Source organism: Aethalodelphis obliquidens, unplaced genomic scaffold, assembly GCF_003676395.1.
Source record: "Aethalodelphis obliquidens isolate GAN/ISIS:26980383/991018 unplaced genomic scaffold, ASM367639v1 scaffold56, whole genome shotgun sequence".
NCBI lineage: Eukaryota > Metazoa > Chordata > Mammalia > Artiodactyla > Delphinidae > Aethalodelphis > Aethalodelphis obliquidens.
Window position 1 is genome coordinate 10585580 of NW_020838000.1, and position 21374 is coordinate 10606953.

A 21374-nucleotide genomic window follows, 5' to 3' on the forward strand; every position below is an offset into this window, starting at 1 on the left:
GGAATTATATAACGTGAGCAGAAACATCCCAAAGATGATAGTCGTCAAAACTGTGTCCAATCATTCAAAAACCCATAGATCTGAATTTGTGCTAAAAACAAAGCAAAGCACAGCATACAATTTCAACTAAGAGAGAAGGCATTGCCCCCATCGGTGTCCCAGGCACAGGGGACTGAAATGCGGGCGCCTCCCACCCTCGCCTCTCTGGATGGGGATTTAGGAACCAAAATGTGTGCTGCCCGGCAGCTGTCTCTCTCAGATAGTGACCTCCCCACCCATGGTAACATTCTCCTTCCCGTCCTCTTCCTTGAAAAACTTCTCTCCCTTCACACGACCTCATCGCTCTCCCAACCTCCCAGAGCAGCCCGCCTGGAAAAGACTGGGAGTGAGCAAGGAGAGGCCCCGTGGCCGGAGGTTGGATCGACCTGGAGCTGAGATTGCTCCTTGTTTCCTCGTTCCTCTCTTGCTTCTCTTTCTTCTTTCCAGGGTGAAATGGGACCAAAGGGCGAGCCCGGGATAGCAGGCCACCGGGGGCCCACGGGAAGACCAGGAAAACGAGGCAAGCAGGTATGGATCCCAGGGCTCACCGGACCTCCTGAGCTGGGGTGCGGGTGTAGAGAGGTGGGCAGGGCGGGGCGGACAGGTCAGGGACGTTGCAGGGACACAGTCTCCAGCATCCTCTGGGCTGGGGGGCAGTAGCAGCACCCCTTCCGGGGCGCCTGGGCTCTCCACCGAGGCGGGAGTGCGAGGTGGATGGGGTAGGATGCCCGTCCAGCTGTGTCAAGGCTAGAGGCAGGAGTGGGTCTTCGGTTCATAAGAACAGGTCTGTCTTATCCAAGTTAACTGGGAGTGGAAATCAGGTCTGCTCGTTCGCCCAGAAAACCTGCTTTTTGCCTCAGTGCCCCAGACGCAGATGGAGTTCTGGAATCAGCCCAGATATTTCCCTGCCGTTCAAGGATCTGCTGGGTCTCAACAATAGGGTGCTTTCTCCTTACTCAAGATCGCCATTTGTAAATGACCCCTTTATTGGCACTATTCAGGGTTTAGGGAAAGTTTTCATTCTGAATTCCCCTGGTCAGCAGGCTCTTGTGTCAAACCATGTGATGTGAGCTGTCCCCAGGGCCTCAGAGAACCTCTCCCTTTTGCTCGAATGAGACGTGTGTGACCCCTACTCTTTTGTTTGCCAGTCTGTTGGCTTTTTACCTCCTTTCCCATTATACATGTAATATATGATCATCACAGAAAACAGAAAATTCAGAAAACTAGGAAGGAAATCATCTAAAGACCTAACACCCAGGTACAACCATGTTACCATGTATGTACACTTCCTTCCAGTATTATTGCTTCCGTGGACTTTCTAGTCGTTTGTTCCTTTTACATCTGATATATACTTATTGTATCCTAAATTTTTAACTTAAAAATCACAACACACACATTTTAACTTGTTACTGCATTCATTAAGCACTCTTACTCTTAAACATTTTTTTAAATCTCTGCATCGATTTTGGTAAATAAGTAACCAGAGTAGATAGCTTGGACAAGAGAAGCCTAACCAAATTATAAATAATGCCGAGAAGTGAACGTGTTTGGGCACATTTCCATTCTTTCCTTAGGCTAGATCTGTGGCTTTCAGACTCTGGCTTCCATCAGAATCATCTTGGGGGCCGATTAAATACAGATTCCCTGCCCCTGGTGCACTGGTGGTGGTCCCAAGTGTGCCTCTCCTCTTCCCCAATGTCAAGACCTTACTTCCCAAAGACTCTGACACAACTGGGGCTGCAGCATGGGTTGTTGTTGTTTTTAAAGCCCCACATGAGTCTAATGTGCACCGGGATTCAGAACCACGGTAACACTACAAAGCCAATTCTGGTCTTTTCGAAATGAACTTAGGAAAGACATAGACTCCAACCTGATGAATCAGCTTCCATGATGACTTTTTTTTTTTTTTTTTTTTTTTTTTTTTGCGGTACGCGGGCCTCTCACTGTTGTGGCCTCTCCCCTTGTGGAGCACAGGCTCCGGACGCGCAGGCCCAGCAGCCATGGCTCACGGGCCCAGCCACTCCGCGGCATGTGGGATCCTCCTGGACCGGGGCACGAACCCGTGTCCCCTGCATCGGCAGGTGGACTCTCAACCACTGTGCCACCAGGGAAGCCCCCACGATGACTTCTGAAGTCACAATGTTCCAGTTTAATTTTTAAAGATTTATAGTTGGTGGCATGGCCATGGGTGGCTTCACAATGATGCCACAGATACTAATTTCCTAAAAACTAGGCTCAGAAAAAGAAGAAAAAAGGAAAAATCTTTTCAAAAAAATCGTTTTCTCCACTACTGCTGCATTCCATCCAGAATGTGTTATGCTTGGGGTTTGAGAAGCCGGTTGGCTTCTGTCATCTAGTTCTTTCCTTGGGCAGTGTTTGTCTTGTCCTGGTTAGGGCCGAAGCCAAGGCTCTTTCTTGACCCTGTTGAGAATGATTTCATTGGAGCAATTTTTAAAACGACACCAGAAACACATCTGGGAGCTCAGAGAAGTTAGGGAAATGAGCTCATCTTCCTCCAGAGACATTACAGACACCCGAGTGTGCTCCAGCCTAGACCGGACTCGTCAGCCTTGGGAGCGCGCCATGATACTTTCTTTTGTCATGAATTAATTGCCTAGTAGAGTCTTACATACAGAGTGTTTGTTGAGCCATGATGCTAAGAGTCTCTGGAGGTTATGGAAAGTCAGCCCAAATCCTGGAATCAGAAATCTGGAAGGGGATCCAGGAGTAAGAACTGCAGATCCAGAAGGACTTTAGAGACCACCAACCCAATTCCCTGCATGTAGTCACCAGAAAACCGGGGGCCAGGCAAGGGGCCTGACCACCCAGGACCCCCAGCCAAGCCAGCTTCCAAGCAGGGTTAGAACCTGGAGATCTGAGACCAGCTTCTCCACAGCAATCTTCACATCACCCTCCTGCTTCAGGCCTGGCCTCCGGGCAGACCCAGGACAGCAGCTCTTGACTTTATCACACAAATCTTCAGTCACGGAGACACAACTTCCTTGACAGGAATCACCAGACTTGGTGGCAGGAAAGGAATAAAGAATGCTTTTCGGGCTTCCCTGGTGGCGCAGTGATTGAGAGTCCGCCTGCCGATGCAGGGGACACGGGTTCGTGCCCCGGTCCGGGAAGATCCCACGTGCCACGGAGCGGCTGGGCCCGTGAGCCATGGCCGCCGAGCCTGCGCGTCCGGAGCCTGTGCTCCACAACGGGAGAGGCCACAACAGTGAGAGGCTTGCGTACCGCAAAAAAAAAAAAAAAAGAATGCTTTTCCTGGAAAGCGCTGCTCAGTGAGTCCCGCTCACAGGGACGAGGCTGTTCTGAATAGATGACTGAGCAGCAGAATATCTGATTACCGCTGAGGTCAGAACAAGGAGCGTTCCCAGCTCCTTCAAGCTGTGGCACTTCCTGTGCTCAGAGCCAGCTGATGTGGCTGTTAGAAGAGCAAGCCTTCGCTGTGGCTATATTAAGACGGTGTGACTTCCTTTGCCATCTGGGACCCATCTTGGTTGCCCCACGGAATGCTAAGGCAAGGCTTAAGACTCCCTCCATGAGGGTGGAACTGGAGACAAACTCTGACCTCACGATCCCGCATTAAGTGTTTAAGAACTCCTTGGACATTGCCGAGAGAGCCCCCAGGGCCATGTTGACAAGGCGGCAGGTCACACATCACATGGTGGTGAAAGGCGTGCCCGGCCTGCCTGTTCCCCAGGCTTGGCGAAGGTTATGTTTCATTAGGTGGGCGAGGTAGCCACAGCACAAGGGTATGAAGGGGACCAGGCCAAAGCCATCAGGCATCAGTCACTGTCCTGGTCGGGCCCCGGGCACGAGTGGACAGTTAGCAAATGGCTTAGGGGAAGGATCTACAGGTGTGCCATCCTTGGTTTCTGGGGTCATTCCTAAGGGCAGCTCTGGGGGGAGATGTGTGCTCTTAACCCTCCCAGAGCAGACAGCAAAGAGGACATGCTGTGTGGAAAGACTATACCTGCAGGTGTGCCTTTCATTAAGAATCAGGACTTTTCTAACTGTGGGAAAAAGATGAAACCGAGCCAGTTGCTATGATAATCAGCTTGGCCCACAAAGCCCTTGATTCTGCGCAAACCACTTTTTCACCTTTGAGATCTCTGTTAGCCTCACAGCAAGCCTGTGCAGGTGTATATTGCCTGGCCCCATTTCACAGATGAGAAAACTGAGGCACAGAGCAACAACATGAGTTACCCAGGGTCTCATGGCCAAGATGAAAACCTAGATCTCTCGACCTAGAGCCAACAAACTACATCCACTTTGTGTGTTCAGCTTCTCCTCCTTCCCCATTTGGTCTGGGGAAAGGAGGTGAACAAAACAGATTCTGGCCCGCAGGGAGCTTCTGTCTCCTGGAGAGACACAGAGGAAATGACCACACGAACAATGGTAGTTATGATCAGGGTTAAAGGCCGTGAAGGAAAAGGGCCCATGATAGGGAGAACTGACTTGGTCAGGCAAGGTCAAGGAAGACTTTGCCGCAACTGTATTTTAGCTGGGAGCTGAAGGATGGGAGGGAGTTAGCTAGGCAGAAGGGTGGGAAGAGGGGTTCGGGGCCGAGAGAAGAGTCTGGAGAAGGGAAAGAAAAGGCATGGTGCTGTTGAAGACCAAGAACGCCAAAAGCCTGGGACATGCGTGGAAAGCCTGGCCGTGCAGGGCTGCGGAGGCTCCAGTAAGGAGCTGGGTCTTTATCCTGAGAGCAGCAAGAGGCCACGGGGTGGGAACAGCTCTTGTGCTGAGACAGAAATTGTCCTGATGAGCAGGCAGAGCCTGATGCCAGGTGACTGGCCTAAATCCCTGCTCTTTCCTGAGCCTTTCTTTCCTCACCTGCCCAGTGAGGAGTGTGGTTTGGATTGGTTCCTATGTGTCTAGGACAGAGCAAGAAGTGATGTCTGTAGAAAACAGACTGACTGTTACCCGAGGGGAGAGGGGTGGGGGAGGGGCATATTAGGGGTATGGGATTAACAGATACACACTACTATACATAAAATAGATAAGCAGCGAGGATTTACCGTGTAGCACAGGGAGCTATACTCAATATTTTTTAATGACCTATAATGGAACATAATCTCCAAGAAAACCCCACCAAATCACTACGATGTACACCTGAAACTAACACAATATTGTAAATCAACTATACTTCATTTTTTTTTAAAGTAATGTCTATAAACATGCATCCATCACTGTCTCAAATGTCACTTGCCCTGAGGTTTTTAGGAGCTTGCTGGTCCCTCTGGGACCTCTGGGACTGCATCCTCCCCCTGGTACTTGCTCCAAAGTGCAAGGTGGTCCCTAATTTAGAGATGAATGGGGGAGGAGGTTTGCCATGTCCTGCTCTTATAACGGGCTCTGCCTTTCTCTCTGTCAGGGGCAGAAGGGAGATAGTGGAGTTATGGGCCCACCAGGCAAACCTGGGCCTTCTGGTCAACCTGGCCGTCCGGGCACCCCAGGACCCCCGGGTCCCCCGTCTGCAGGTAAGAGCTACACTGCTTCACCTGATCCACGCTGTTGCCCTCCTGGCCAGCCTCCCAGAGAGCACAGGGAGATGTCAGCAGAGGCCTGCCTTGTGTTCTGAGTTGGAAAATGCCTGAAGCATTTCAATATATTTCTAATTTATCCACAATTAGACCCATTCAAATTTTACACGAGAGAGATAAACACTATTCTGGCTTTGTTTTGGGATTTGGGAGAACAAATAGAGGAGTGAAAAAGAAAAAAAAATCACATTGGTGATGTCATTTACACTTTAAGTGAAAAATAACAGGCAAGTATTGCATCAACTAATACCCTTTTCTAGAAGAACGTTTCATGGCTCCAAGCAATGCTCTTAAACCTAGAAGTAAAGAAGACATTGCAAATTTTTCTGTCTTACACAGTGTTGTAAAAGAGTCCTTACAGATGTGCATCGAATATAGAAAGAAATCACTATAAAGGAATAAAGGTCTACCATTGAAGAGGGTACAGGTACACTGCTACCTTGTTTTACCTTGCTTAATTTGAGGAGCTAAGCCTTTTATTTAGTTTGTCAGCTCAGAGGAAGGCCTTCATAGCACATCATCTATATAAGCACAGCAGCTCTAGGTCCAAGAATACTGTTTACTGACTGTGCAAGATCCTTTGTCCTCAGTTATACGAAAGGAATCAAAATTTTTATTCTAATTCTTTTCTTAAGAAAATGAAGGCATTTAAAAATCCCAAAGTGCACTTTTCCCCACTGTGGGGAAGTGTTTACAACCACATCATGGGAAGGTCAAGAAATGTCATTTTGTTAATCCTTAAAACCAAATGAAAACTGGCTCTGAGACTCCAACCTGCTAGGATGCCAGGGAAATTCAGTCTCAGGCATTAATGGGGTTCTCTCCACTTCTTCAACTGCCACAGAACTGTGGGGCAAAGATCCTGGGGAGTTATGGCAGATAAACATCACGGGAGGTGACCAGCCCTTGATCTGCCCCATTCACCTCTGAAATGCCTGTTGCCCAAGGCCACACGGTCAGACACGTGACCACCTTCCTCACGCCAGGCTTGGCTATCAGATCATCTCCAAGCCTGAGAATCCTGCTCCCCAAGGCTCAACCTTCCCAGGAAGGCCCCACAGCCGTCCCTCCTGAGACCTTGGCTCTCCTCCAGGATTTGGGGGTCCCCGTGCTCCCACATCTGGGGTGATCCTTCCCTTTCTGTCCTCCAGCCCCTCCCTCCTCACACTCCTCATACAGTGCCGCCCCCTTAGGAGCTTTTCTCTTTTGAGAACAGAAGGCAGAAGTCTTCAAACAGTACCTGTTTCTCAGCAAGAGCAAGAAAGCACAAAGTCTTGCCACCTCCTTGAAGTCAGGAACGAAAAAATAATGGAAGAACAAACATCAATTACTGTGACGAGTTATCCTGCCACCCTTATTTCTAACTGTTAGGGGAGCTGAATTGAGATGCACCTCAGGCCCTGTGTCCATGCCCAGACCCTGTTTCCCTGCATTGAATCGATGATCTGGATGAAGGTTCTTCCAGCCAGTCCTTTCCCTCCTCCGTTCGGACGCATAACGTTCCACTTGAGCCCATGACCCTGAGCTGCCGACCCCAGAGGCTGGGAGCGTGGCCTGAAGCCCGGGTTTTGCCTTTGGAAGGGATGCTCTTGACCCTTGGGGGTATTTAGGAGCTCACAAAACTGAGGAATAGCCAGGAGGCGTGCGGTTGGGGGGGTGTCCTCAGGAAACTAAGACCTTACTGGTCTCACTGTGTGTATCTGACTTGAATCCCGTTTCCCTCCTAGGGCCTGGGGTGGGGTGAGAAGGGCAGGGCCTGGAGACCCTCAGCAGCTCCCTCAGATGCCCGCTTTTGGTGTTGCCAGCCCCATCCCTGTAGCAGGGCCAATGTAATCCTATTTTCTCTCCTTGGTCCTCTGGCACCTTGTCTTTCAGCCTGGTATGCCCACCCCCTTCTCTCTCTACCACCCCATCCTCTGCCGGATCCCAGCCTCAGTGCCCTCTGCCCTCCAGTGGACTCTGCTGTCTGTTGAGCTGGAGCATATTCCTACAGTCCCTCTGGGTCCACGTGACCTGAAATAGTGTTCCCGTCATCCTCTGGTCCAGGAGTCCCCAACCCCCAGACCTGTTAGCAGCCAGGCTGCAGAGCAGGAGGTGAGTGGCGAGCTAGTGAAGCTTCATCTACTGCTCGCCATCGCTCGCATTACCGCCTGGAGCATCCCCCTACCCCTACCCGCCGGGTCCGTGGAAAAATCGTCTTCCAGGAAACCGGTCCCTGGTGCCAAAAACGTTGGGGACCGCTGCTCTGGTCCACCCCACCAACTCCTCTCCTTCCTTCAAAGCACTCTTTTCAATAAGGCCTTCTTGGTCCCTAACGGGATGAGTCTCCTTCCCTTGGGCCCCAGTCCCACGTTGCATCTGCTATGGCCCCTCCACTGTTAACTGTTTTCTGAGGATGTGTTTCCTCCTCCTTCTAGATGGCAGGTCCTTGAGGTAGGGTCTTGGCCAAGTCAGCTTTGCATCCGCATGGCGCCGGGCAGGTGGGGTGTGTGGGGCTGGCCCCTGCAGGTGCTCACACACCTGGTCTACTTTGACTCTCGGGCTGTCCCACCTGGATTATTGCGTGGCAGACAAGCAGGATGCGGGCCAGCTCTTTGACTGATGTCCCCTCCCTGTGCCTTCCTTTGGGTCATTTCCCCTCTGGGGAACCTCCCAGAGTGAGGCTGCTGAAGAAAATGGGGCAAGAATTCTGCTCTTTAGAAATGTGTTTGGGGGGATGGGTAGAGAAGGAGGGGGAGGAATTTAAAAGAGACCTTCCTGTGCCCAGGACCAGCTGGGTCATCCTCAGGAGTTGGAACAGGCCTCCATAGCGATTTCTGAGACTACTTTTGAGAGCCTGATGAAGTTCCACTCTCAGGAAAAAAATGTGTCTACCTGCACCCAAGATTCTGCTCACTGCTTCCCAGAGCTCCAGACCCCCTGCCCCCGATCCATCTTGGGATATCTTCGGGCTCTGTGGACCCTGGGTTAAACTGCCTGGTCTGGTCCATCCTTCTCTTTATAGATGAGAACTTTGAGCCTCAGAGATCACAGAGATGCCCCAAGGTCACAGAGCCGACTGGTGGCCACTCCTGGTCCAGAATTGGCCTGTGACTCCTGGTCCCGAGACCCTCCCACGTAGCCATGCGGCTTCTGCAGGGGTAGAGTGGGATGGGGGTGACATGGAGACGACTCCACAGTTCCTCTGCCTTCTCCCAGGTTACCCCTCGGACCTGCTCCCACTGCAGTGGCCAGTGGAGATGGGAGGCTCCCTGAGCAAAGATGTGGAGCTGGGTCCTCCGGCTGCCGGGGATGGGGGAGAGGCTGCCCGCTGGACAAGCTCCGAGGGGCTGAGTTGGGGAAGTTTGGGTTGCTGTGCCCTTCAGTGCAGCCTGGCAGGAAGCAGGCAGGGGTAATGGATGCCCTTGGACAGCTGGGAGGAAGCGGCAGGGAAATGATGGCGGGGGGGAGGGGGGCAGGAAGCAGGCTCCTTGCCACATCCTGTCTTCCTATCTGGAGGCCACCTCTGCTTCTGGTGCCTGGTGCTGGGGGGCGGGACGGTTCTGGGGAGATGGAGGGAGCAGGAGCTTCTCATTACCCAAGTTAACCAAGAAAGAGGGCCTGGGGACGGGGGAGGGAACCACAGTAAAATGCCTTTAGGATGTAATTTGCAATAACCAGATTACAAATTTGGCTGAGTCCTTCCTGACCCCAGACAGGGCATAAGTGAATCATTGTGGTACCTGGGAATTGCCAGCTTCCTGCGAGCATCAGTATTCCTGGACATGTGTCTTTTGAATGGCGTAGTGTTAAGTCAAACGTGAACTCAAATCTCAGCCTCACCACTAATTAGCTGGATAATGGGACAAACTCCTGAGCCTCTCTGAGGCTGTGGTTCTGGAGGAGAAGTTGGCGGTCACAGAGCCTGCTGGAAGGCGGCTCCCATGCTCTCCCATCCTTGGTTAACTCCCCAGAACATTCCTGAGCTGGTGGGGTCTCTGTCCCTCCAAGCATGAGACTGGCGTTCCTCCCAGATTGTATTTGTATTTCTTGTTAGAACGAGCGACCATAACTTGGTGTAAGATGCTGGCAAGCCTCCCTTCCCGGCCGGCTGGCAGCATCCCCATCTTGGACACATCTGTCCACCGGCTCAGGAAGGCTCAGGGTGTGGGCATTCCTGCTGGGGTCTCCTCCTCCAGTTGCAGCTGCTTCCTCGGGGTTCTGACCAGACCTCTCCCCCCGGGGTCATTTTTTTCCCCACCCTTGTGGGATCTGCAAACCATGTCCCCAGTTGCTGACTGCCCTCGATACAGTAATACAACCTGAAACCAATGACCGGCTGATCTCCAAGCTCCCCCTTATTTTCCCAGCAGGAGGGGTACTTACTTATTTCTGTTTTCAGTGCCCATCTTTTCCTCTCTTTCTTCTCTCCCTGTTGGTGGCTCTGGCTCTAGCACTTTCCTGCCAGCTGGAATGGGACCTCTAGTCTTTTCTGAAGACCTTCCCTTTGCAGTTAGTCTGCATTCATTCATTCAGTTATCAAACACGTACTGTGCCCCTACTTTGTGCCACGCCCTGATGAGTGCAAACAGGCATCCACCTGCCTTTGTGGAGCTGACATTCTCCTGGGGGCGATCCAGCTGGCCTGGATAATCTCACAGTGAATAGAATCACAGAGATAAGTGCCAGGAAGAAAAGGCCTGGGGAACTAAGAAACTGTACTCAGTGTGAACAGGACGGAGTGTGAGGATTCAGAAAGGCTTCCCTGAGGAAGTGATGTAGGAACCCAGATCGGGAGTGAGCCAGGAGGTGCCTGGGAAGGGAGGGATGGTGGGTGAAGAGGAAGATAGTCTGGTGGGGGGTTTTGTGCAAAGACCATTTCCCGAGACCAACGGCTCTCAACCTCGGTGCTCACTTGTGAGAGCTTTGAAAAGCACGGATGCCTGTGCTCCATTCTCAGCAGTCCTGATGGAACTGGTCTGCAGTGTGGCCTGGGCATCAGGGCCTTTACAAGTCAAGGTGAGAACTACTACCTTAGTAGGCCTCCTACCTTTCAAGGAGTGAATTTCCTGATCATATCTTTTCCGGACACTTTTCTCAGAATCAGGTAAGAACAAATAGGCTGAGCATTTTCAAACATTCCATTTCTTCCAGAAGAAATCAAAGAAACCCACATTCAGAAATCCCTTTGTTAAATTCCTATATATAAGAACAAAACAAAACGAGTAAAAAAATGATGAAAGTTATCAGCCAGCAATGCACTCATCAGGAAGACGTCCCCATTAATAATGGTCTAAATATAAATAGGGATTGTTTCCCTCCTACAACAAAGAAGTCCAGAGGTGGACAGTGGCTGGCTTTAGTTCAGCCTCTAGGTCTCGCTCTCAGGGCCCCAGGCCCCATGAGGCCCTGGTCTTCCCTGCGATCTGGCTTCTCTTCTCACACTTGTTACTTCATTGTTGCAGCACAGCTGCTGCAGCACCAGATATCTTGTCTGTCTTCCAGACAGGAAGAAGGAGGAAACTGTGTCTCCCTCCAGCTATGCTTCTCCCTTATCAGGATAGACTTCCCCAGACACTCACCCTTCTACCACGGATCTTACATTGGCTGACACTGTGGCACACAGTCACCTCCAGGAGCGAGGGTGTCTGGGAAGTAGAATGCCCATCTGTCTGGTCTCCAAAGTATAGAGAGAGGGAAGGGAGGAAGAGGGCTGGGGAAGGTGTTGCCACACCCAGTGTGGTTAAGGGACCCACACCTTGAACCAGAAATGTCTCTCTGGACCTCTCCTCCAGGCGTCCCTGAAGTCCACACTGTGGACTTCAAACTTCTGTCATGAAGGTTGCTGACACCTCCCTGGGCTGTTTGGTTTTCTCTTCCTTTGCTGGTAACAGCAGTCTGTTGCTTCCTAGGACACCTTGTAATGGGACCCAAAGGGGAAAGAGGATTTCCTGGGCCTCCAGGAAGATGTCTTTGTGGCCCTCCCATGAATGTGAATAACCCTTCCTACGGGGAGTCTGCGTATGGGCCCAGTTCCCCACGAGTTCCTGTGGTAAGGCTCTTCTGGGTAGAATCTGGGGTGGTCATCCCTCAGGACTCTCCGGGATTGGTGCTCCCCGGGCTTTGTAAAAGACTTTCAGTAAAACTTATTTCCTCCGTTATACTGGGCACAAGCTCGTTACAGGAAATTGGAAAATAAGGGAAAATCAAAAGAAGAAAACCAAGGTTGTGGGTCTATTTTGGAGTATTTTCTTTGTCTTTTTTTGTGTGTGTGTGGCTGTGCCGTACGTCTTGCAGGATCTTAGTTCCCCGACCAGGGATTGAACCCAGGCCTTGGCAGTGAGAGCGCAGAGTCCTAACCACTGGACTGCCAGGGAATTCCCTTCTTTGTCTTTTCTAAGAAAAAAAAAAATTATAGAAAACTTCAAATAAATACAAAAGCAGAACAAATAGCGTAAGGAACCTCTTTGTACTCTTTACCCAAGTTCAACAATTATCAACTCCTGGCTAATCTTGTTTCCTTTTTACACTTACTCATGACAGCCTACCTACCTTAGATTATTTTAAAGTAAACCCGGACATCAATTCATAATTTGAATGGGTAGGTAATACTCTGTCCATCATGTGGCTGTGCTGTGATTTACTTAACCAGAGCCCAATTGTCAGATAGGTATCAGGTGCTCCCAAGCTTTTCCCTGATATAAATAACACTGTAATGAACACTTTGAGTATAGGATTTTTGTTAAGAATCATTTCCAGGTGTTGAATTACTTGATTAGATGACATCACCTTTTTATTTATGTCTTTGTAACATTTTTTAAAAAATATTTATTTATTTGGCCATGTCGGGTCTTATTTGCGGCACGCGGGATCTTCGTTGCGGCGCGCAGGCTTAGTTGCCCCACGGCACGTGGGATTCTAGTTCCCCAAACAGTGATCCAACGTGCGTCCCCTGCCTTGGAAGGCGGATTCTTAACCACTGGACCACCAGGGAAGTCCCCAAGTCTTTGTAACATTTTAAATGTTATAAATTTTAAACCATGGTAGGTATTTTTATTTCAAACTCAGACATTAGGAACTGGATTGGGAAGGTGTGGGAATCAAGACATTGGTCACCACTTCAGGAGGGATGCAGGCGTGTAAAAGCAAACGGCCCTTCCCACTGATCACCAGCCCAAGGTCAGGGGTTGTTTCCTCCTCTGGCTCTTCCCCCGCCCTCCGTAGAAGTGTTTCCTGGAATCCTCACCAATGTTTCCTCCGGCAGATATTTGTGGTCAACAACCAGGAGGAGCTTGAGAGATTGAACACCCAACATGCCATTGCCTTCCGCAGAGACCAGAGGTCTCTGTACTTCAAGGACAGCCTTGGCTGGCTCCCCATCCAGGTACAGGGCGCTCAGCACACACCCCATCAGCAGAGGGACGCATCTCCAAAGGAAGGAGAGGCCTGGCGCAGAGCTTTCCATGCAAGTCTGAGTGCCCTCCCTCAGCCCGCCTCTGAGAGCTCGCCATGCCCTGGCTCCGCACGTGGAGCTCTGCTCTGGGCCAAGGCTCCAGACAGGCTCCCAGCCCCGCACAGCCTTCCTGCCAACCACAGAGCTCTGGCTACAGGAGAGGCGTGCCCTTCCCCCACTGCCCTGCCCCCGCCCAGACCCTCTGTCCCCGGTGCCTGGCTACCTGTCCCACTGTACCGGTAACTGTGCGTGCTGTGTTTCTCTGGCCAGCTGACGCCTTTCTACCCTGTGGACTACCCCGTAGACCACCACGGCTCCTGCGGGGACGGGGTCCTGCAGCCGGGGGAGGAGTGTGATGACGGGAACGGCGATGTGGGTGACGACTGCATCCGTGAGTGGCCCCAGCTTGAACCGTTGCCGGGTGGGGTCAGGCCAAGCCCTGGACACCAGCTGTGCTGGTTTGGGACAGTTCTAGAGCCAGAGCTGGGCTGCTGGGGGGATGACCCTCCCCACTCAGGCCAAACGTGAGCCCTCCCACCGTCCAAGCATGGCGATGGGGTTGCTGTCAAGGATCTTGGCCCCAGAGAAGCCACCGGGCCCTCCCTTTCTTTTGAATCCTACTTCTTGGCAAAACCCACGTTCTAATCCAAGTTCTTATCAAAAGATAAAGGTGACGCAGGGCTGAGAGGCAGACGGGAGAAGGCAAGCATCTGACTCAGGACTCACTTTTAGCAGACAGAGTCCTCATAGCAGAGCTCTGTTTGGGGGACTGGGCGGCTGGGCTACCTTCAGCCTTATGGATGCTACCGGGACAGGCAGGCAGCATAGGGCTGAAGCGTCGTTTTTCTTTCTTTTTTTTAAAAAAATCAAGTGACAAAAGCAGGAGGTGAGGTGGAAAGCATGAGCTTTTAGATTCAGATAGAGTTTGGACGCAGGCTCTGGAAGCCACTGAGTCACCCTCAGGCTCAGAGAGGAGGCTACACGGTGAGTGGGGTGATGGAGGGCCTCACTTTCCCCAACTGAAAAATGGGTACGACCGCACCAAACGCTCAAGCCTTTAGATTCTGTGAGATTCTGTGAGCTGACGTGCGCATGGATTGTCTGGGTGCCATGAAGGCTCCACATCCCTTCACGGCGTTATTTTTAAAGTCCTGCTATGAGAAGCCAGGGCTGGGGACGTGTAGGTGCAAAGGTGGGTTCCTCGCCAGCAAGGAGCTCAGAGGAGGATGAGAGTGCGCAGGGGCAGGCGCAGGATGAAGTGTCTGGTTCTCTCCGTGTAGCTGCACTTCCCGCGACAGTTCCTGGGCGGTGATTCCTAGGATGCTGGCTCTGCCTAGAGTCCCCCTGCCCCTCGTGGAGATGACACAGCAGAAAGGAACTAATAGCTAGTCTCAAAGCCCTATAAAAATGAGGGTGGGTTCATACTCCTGGCCCCTCCCCTGGTGTGAGAACAGAGACCCCGTGGAAGACAGTCTGGCTCCTGAGGGACACAGGAAGCTCCCTGCAGACAGACAAGCGCCACCAAGGCTGTGACGTGCCCATCTCCCTACCCTCACCTCACGGGAACCCCCCCCACCCCGTGGTGGTCCTGCGACAGAAACAGTGTCCTCCCGTGGGATTGGGGTCTGAAGCTTTGTGGACATCCCTGCAGGAGGGTTCAGGCTCTGTGGGATGGGGGGGGGGGGCTCCTTCAGGCCACATGGTCCTGCCAGGCTGTCCCCCACCCCGCCCCCCTCTCAGGGCTTCACCTCCTGTGTCCCCTCAGGCTGTCGCCGGGCCTACTGTGGAGATGGTCACCGGCACAGGGGCGTGGAGGACTGTGACGGCTCTGACTTCGGTCACCTGACCTGCGAGACCTATCTCCCCGGGTAGGGACCACCTCGCGGGCTGTGACCACACCCCGGCCTCCCTCCCTCCTGCCTACTCCTCTTTCCTTCACAAATATTCCCGAATGCCTCTGTGTTCCTGGGGCTTTCTGGACTCTGAGGTATGGTGACATGGAACACATGCATGGTCCCTGCTCTCGCAGGGGGACAGTGCTAAACACAGAAACCCACATGCCACTCAGAGCAGTCGCCCGCCCCCAGCTCCGCCTGGGCCCGCAGCTCCATCGCTCCCGTGACCACACTGGTCTCCTGGGAGTGGGCCTGCCTGGGAGGGGGGGCCGGTGGAGGGGGGAGGTGTCCGGGCATTTCAGAGAATCTAAGCATCTGTAACCTGAATTCTCTGGAACCACCGGGCAGGCCTGTGGGTACACATGAGATCCCACCAGCCTTAGTATCTAACTTTGGTGGCTCCAGAGTCCTCCCAGAAAACCCCAGGAATGGAGTCTTCCCTTCAAGCACCCCCTGCAGTTGTTTCTGAGACCCCTCAGTGGGTGTTCACGTGGCTCAGGATCCTGAGTGTCCTGGCCTCCATGAGGACCTCTCCCGAGCCCGCTGAGGGCCTCTGCCCTGTGAGGCATGATCCCATGCCCAGAATGGGCTCTCCTGGGCTCTGTTCCCCCAGTGCTCACAGGACCAGAGCTGCGTAGCTTGTAGGGAAGGTAGGGAGGCCGCTCCTCTTCCAGTCCACATCCTGCTTCTCCCTTGGCCCCAGAGTGGATCCCTGGTTCCTCAGGAGTCCATCTGTCCAGCTGTTCCCTCCAGCCCCACTCCTCTGTAGGCTTGGACCCAGGACCCAAGGCCTGTCTCTCTCCTCCAAGGAGGTCGCCTCAATGCCCACCCCCAAACGCAGGGCAACAAATCAAACCGGGCTGGGGGAGCTCAGACCCCAAACTCCAAGCACTGTAGGCTGGGCCAGAACTCCACTGCATCTGTGTGTCTGTGTTCACTGCCCCTCCCTGAAGTAGGGAGGCTCCTGCCAGGCCCCTGCCAAAGAGTTGACGGAAGGACACCGCTGAGTATAGACAGTTGGACCTGGGGTACAGGGACACGTGGGGCCCAGGGCTTACCCCGCCGCTCTCTGTGGTTACTCTTTAGTCCCGAGAAGCCTCAGGGGATGCTTGCGAATGTGGGCGTGGTGTATCAATACAACACAGCCTCGGAATTAGCGCTTGGGCTTACAGACGTGTAGGCTGTGCTCTCCAATGTGGTAGCCCCCGGCCACACGTAGCTATTTAAATAAGTTAAACGTCCGATTCTTCATTCACACTAACCTTATTTCAAGAGTTCAATAGCCACATATGGCCAGTGGGTGCCACAGAAATAGTGCAGTGTGGTCTACTGGACAGCGCTGGAGAAAGGGCCGATTCACTCTGAGAGGCTGCGTTCAGAGCCAGGCTACCTACAAACCCCTTTCCCCCAGATCCCTCAGATGGACTCAAGGGGAGAAGCCCCAGAGACCTGGACTCAGCTGCCCCAAGCCCCTCACCTTGGAGCCCCTCGCCCTTAGGAGGGTGGCAGTAGGGCAGCTCTCAGATGAGGTTTGACCAGAGTCGCGAGAGGAGGCCTTTGAGAACATGGCTGTGTCCTTGGGGCTCCTGCCCACTGCCCCGTGTCTGCTCCCCTCAGGTCATACGGAGACCTGCGGTGCACCCCGTACTGCTACATCGACTCTACGCCCTGTCGCTACTTCACCTGAGGGCCGCCGGGAGGAGGCGCCTGCACCCACGGAACTGGCAGCAGCTTCTCCACCCTCGGCAGACTGACCTCGCCCTGTCCTGGTCCGGTTTCCACCACCTTCATGCAACAGAAACAAGGACAAACTCTTGCTGCTAAGATGTGCTTTTAACGCAGTCCGACTGGAAGAACCTAGGACCACTGCATCCTGTCTTAACCCCGAGTACCGGGCCTCCTCCACACGCCCATCGCGACCCTCCGGCCAGACCGACGGCCTGCGGGGCCCTCCCTTCCGAATATCGTGGACTTGGCTTTGCACTGTTAGGCACACAGACTGTTGGAGATTGCTCCCGTCCGCTGGGGGCATCTGGGGCGCAGGCCTCTCGTCTCCTCTGACCTCTGGAAACGTGGGCATTCTCACCTGGCAGCTGGCCGGGGCTCCCCGGGCCTGGGAACCACAGAGCAGGGAAGTGGGCCTGTTCTTTGGGGGTAGCCCCCAGATCTGGGCCCAACTAGGGAGCCCCCCACCCCGCAGCTAACCACAGCCCAGCGCGGCCTCGTGTGGATGCGGCTTCCCCAGGCAGAGCCCCAACTGTGAATAAGTACCGAGACCGCCGCCAAACCCTGGGGTGCTGGGGTGCTTACCGTGCAGACGAAAGCAGAGCAGTGGCCTTCTTTTCGACGTTTCCCGAAGGGGCTGCTCTCGGGGCCTCCCCATCCCCGGTACCACCCTGACCTCCTGGCTCTGCGCACTTGGACCTCCATCCTGTGAATGTCCCACGTGTCCATTTCTCCTTCAGGACATTGGCTAGCAGGCCGGCCACTGGTGTTTCCTGAGTCCTTTGGAAACTGCCGCCTGGTTTCCCGTCTGGGCCCCACGACTGAGTACACGCTCCGGGCAGAGACGGCATCTGTCCTGGGCGCCAGCTCCTGGCTGCCTGCTGACTCCCGTGAGCCCTGTGACCTCCCTCCCTGTCTTCGTGGTGCACAGTCTTGTCCTCGTGTGCGTGTGCCCGAGCCCCCGTTTCTACAGGATCGTTAGCCCTGTGTGTCTGTGAGCTGCCTTTCATCACCATATTTCCTGAGTGAGGCTTAGCTTTGTTTGGGAAAGACGTCTTCCCCACGGCAGACCTCAGGTGGGATTTGCCCATTTGCTACCAGATGGAGGGACACTCCTGGGCCTGTGTACAAGGCCTGTGTCTTGGGCACTTGGCATTGTGCTGATGGCCAGTCGTGGGCGAATCAGCCCCGGGGTGGGTGGACATATGGGTCAGTCTGGCTCCCTCCGCCTCTACTGCAAGTCCCGGGCTGATGTTCCATGGCCCACGTCTGTCCCATGTGAAGCCACCACCTTCATCCTGGCATCTCCGGATGGGAAATCAAGAAATAAAGGTGGTGTTCCTCCCTACTGTGGCTCTCTCTTCCCTGGGGGTTTGGGGCTGGTGTCCCAGAACTGCTGGATGGGATAAGGGCTCTGAAATCCAGTCTGCTTCCAGACTCGACAGAGGGTTCTAGAATGGGAAGCAGTCCTGCTCCCTCAGGGACGAGGGAGGAAACTGAGGTCCAAGGTCACCAAGCCGGGTCTTGCTCACCCCCAGCCTTGCTTTATGATCTTGCATAGGACAGAGTGGAAGTCCAGTACTACCCTTGGACCTGGCCAAGAGTGGCCCAGTCCTGGGTCCCACTCCTTGGAGGGCACTACTCTGGCCTTCCTCTGGCCAGGACCCTCCCCACGGGGCCACAGTGACACTTGCACACGCCATGCTGCAGGTCCCAGGAAACCCTAACTCTCCACCCGAGTGGTCCTGAGCCTGCTTCCGGGGCCACACAGCCCTCTCTCCGCGCCTGTCCTCCTGACTGTGGCTCGCATACACCTGTAGGCGTGAGGGGTGGCCAGGGACAAGCTGTTTTGCAGGGGTGGTAGATGGAGCTTGGAGACACAGGCCGCACATCCTGGCGTGAGACGGGCCAGGGGCAGGGAGGCCCGCTCTCCTGGTGCTGCCACAGAAAACTTTGAGGAATCTAAAAATTCCAGTCTTCACGAAAGTGTAAGCAGAACCTATTTAATGCGTAACAGTTTGTCAGTTTGATCCCAATGTGAATACTCAGACATTTCGTGTGGGAGCCACCATCTGTGCTCTTGTCCCTGGACCCTGCAGTATTAGAGGGGGGCCGCCTCCAGCTATGTCTAGGGAGTGTTCTGAAAGGCTCAGGAAATGAAAGGATTCAAGGTCAGATGTGTTGAGAATATATATAGTAATAGTCATTCTCCCCCTTCAGCATTCTGAAATGAAAAGATGAAAGATCGGGGAAGGTGGACCCGTGCCTCCCCTGAAACATTAACTCCGCGGCGTAGGGAGCAGCTTTGCCAGGAGCACGGACACCTGTCAGCAGGCCAGGCAGCCGCAGAAACACCTCCTGGGATCATCTGCTGGTGGGAGGCCCCTTACCCGTTCATACTTGGGTCATCACTTCCCAAAGCCTCAGTTTCCTCACCTGAGAGACCTGAGACAGAGGTTGAATTTTCCAACTCTAACCGCTGGTGAGTGTGGATTCTGCCCTCCAGCTGTGACGGGGTATGTCCTTGGAGGGGTGATGGATCCCGCTGGCTACTCTCAAGCTGTCACGTGGCATGGCTGAGAATATGACAGGGCCTTCAGATATTGTCACCAAAGGAGGCAGTGGCAGTCCAGATGCTTTTGTTGGCAAGTAGCAGAAAATCCAACTTAAGTATGATATAAACCACAGGGTAGAATTTATTGGCTCATATAACTCATAAGTTCCAGGAGTGGAGTGGCCATCAGGCGAGGTTCAGTCAAGGCTCCCGCTCCACTTCTCGGCTTGATTTAGCCTCTCAGCTATTTGCATCTCTCCTGTTAATTCAGTCCTTAGGGTGGTCCCAAGCTGACTACTACGGTTTCAGGCTAACATCTGGACCTTGTAACGTCCACAGGAAGAGAGAACATCTATTCCAGTGGCTCTCAAGAAGTTTTTTTCCCCCCAGGAGTCCCCAGCAAATCTTGCCTTGAGCCTCGTTGGCATGTTTTGGGTCACATGCCCATTCGTGAACCGGTTCCTGTTGTCAGAACGCTGCCTGCTGATCAGATCACAGCTGGGTTCCTGAACCCCGGGCGGCGAAGGTTTTAAGATTGCCCTTAGCGCACCCCCTGGGGATTCGCCAGAAGCACATAGGCTGTGCGGGGAAGGGGTGGCTGCTGGACCGGATATATTGGGGAGCAGGAATGGGGCAAATGTGACAAACTTGTAAGCTAAGTAAGGTCTCTGAAGGGAACTTGGTAACTGAGATATAGGAACCAGTGCCTGGGAAGATGGTAGGACAAAGTTTCTGAGCGTCTTGGGGCAGACACATGGGTCCATCCATCACCCTAATAGGTAGGGGTGTGGAGGGCACATATGGGTCAAATTGCTTAAGATTCTCCAAACCTCATTATAATCAGTGGGCCAGCTTACACCCCAGTGACTGCTTTACTTGGGTTGTCTGCCCCAGCCCTCCTCTGTAGCGGAGTGAAGCAATTTAAATTTTCAACGAAACGCAGATCCTCCATTTGTGTGGTAGCAATGGGCTCACACACAGCTCGAGGTCCCTGGCGATGCACCAAGATTATTATACTAGAGCAGCCCAGTTACCACCATGGGCACAGAGGGTCCAGGGTGTGGGCTGGTCCCCCACCCGCATATTCATTCTGAACCATCCTGGGAGGGGTGCAAACCACACGAGAGTGATGAGTTAAGGATTCCCCATCCCACCTCATCCAACCCGCCTGCCCGAGAAATAGAGGAAGAGGACTCACACTGCCCATATCAGAGGGGCATTCTCTTTCGTGGCGCATTTGAGTTCCTTTCAGCCCCAGGCGGCGGACTTTTTGACAAGTCTCCGAGAAACCTCACCAAAGGAAGGAAGCAGCTATTTCCCCTGCCCTCTCTTCCCCCTGCCCCACTCCCTTCACAGGAAGGTAAAGGGGCCCATGTCACAGTGAACTTCTGCCCCCAGTAACTTCTTCAAAGGCAACGATGAATTTTGTCTTTGATGTTCCAACCCATACACAGAACCACACTCCATGGGTGCCCCACCCCAAGTCACCCTCATCCAACACCTACCTAGATGGGAAGTTCAAGGCAGTCATCGCGGTCATGGGTCATCACTTGAGACTCACCAAGGGTGCTGTGTCCTGGAGCAATGGTTCTCAAGCTTTAGGGTTCATCAGAATGACCCGAAGGGCTTGTCATTCTGACTCAGCAGGTCTGGGGTGGGGCCTGAAAATCTGGGTTTCTAACAAGGTCTCAGGGGATGCTGATGCTGCTAGACCAGGGACCTAAGAGCCTGCTCTGGGGAGATGTCTCATCTGAGAACAACTGCAGAAGACTAGGCAAAAAACACAGGGAAGACAGCTGGGGACTTCGGGTGGGTGGCTTTTTTATACTCGTCATTAAAGCCGGGGGGAGGTCTATGTCCCTTCCTCTTGAATCTAGGTGAGCTTTTGACCAATAGAACACTGCGGTGGTGATGCCTGTGCCTTCTGGGCTAGGTCATAAAAGGCCACGCAGCTTTTCAGAACCCCTGTCCTAGGGGGAGGCAGCCAGCGCGTAAGATGGCCTCCCTGAGATGGCCTTGCTACAGAGGCCATGTATGGCCCCAAATGAGCCTGCTTCCAGCCACCCACCATGCGCCAGACATGTGAGTGAGGCCAGCTTGGACTCACCACGCCTGCCCATCTGCCAACTGAGTGACTCAGTTGAAGCACAAGAAGCAGGATTGCCCAGCCA

General features: G+C 53.3%; 1 protein-coding gene across 2 annotated transcripts in view; it reads left to right on the forward strand.

Annotated features, from left to right (window-relative positions):
* The window catches only part of COLQ (collagen like tail subunit of asymmetric acetylcholinesterase), a 65165-nt gene extending 47445 nt beyond the window's left edge, over positions 1 to 17720 (forward strand). For both annotated transcript variants that reach the window (XM_027086584.1, XM_027086585.1), the window contains exons 11-17: positions 487 to 567; positions 5429 to 5534; positions 11489 to 11628; positions 12841 to 12960; positions 13300 to 13420; positions 14795 to 14897; positions 16542 to 17720. In XM_027086584.1, the coding sequence (XP_026942385.1) occupies positions 487 to 567; positions 5429 to 5534; positions 11489 to 11628; positions 12841 to 12960; positions 13300 to 13420; positions 14795 to 14897; positions 16542 to 16611 (741 nt within the window). In that variant the 3' untranslated portion in view covers positions 16612 to 17720. The remainder of the gene's footprint in view (positions 1 to 486; positions 568 to 5428; positions 5535 to 11488; positions 11629 to 12840; positions 12961 to 13299; positions 13421 to 14794; positions 14898 to 16541) is intronic.
* The last annotated feature ends 3654 nt before the right edge of the window (positions 17721 to 21374 follow it).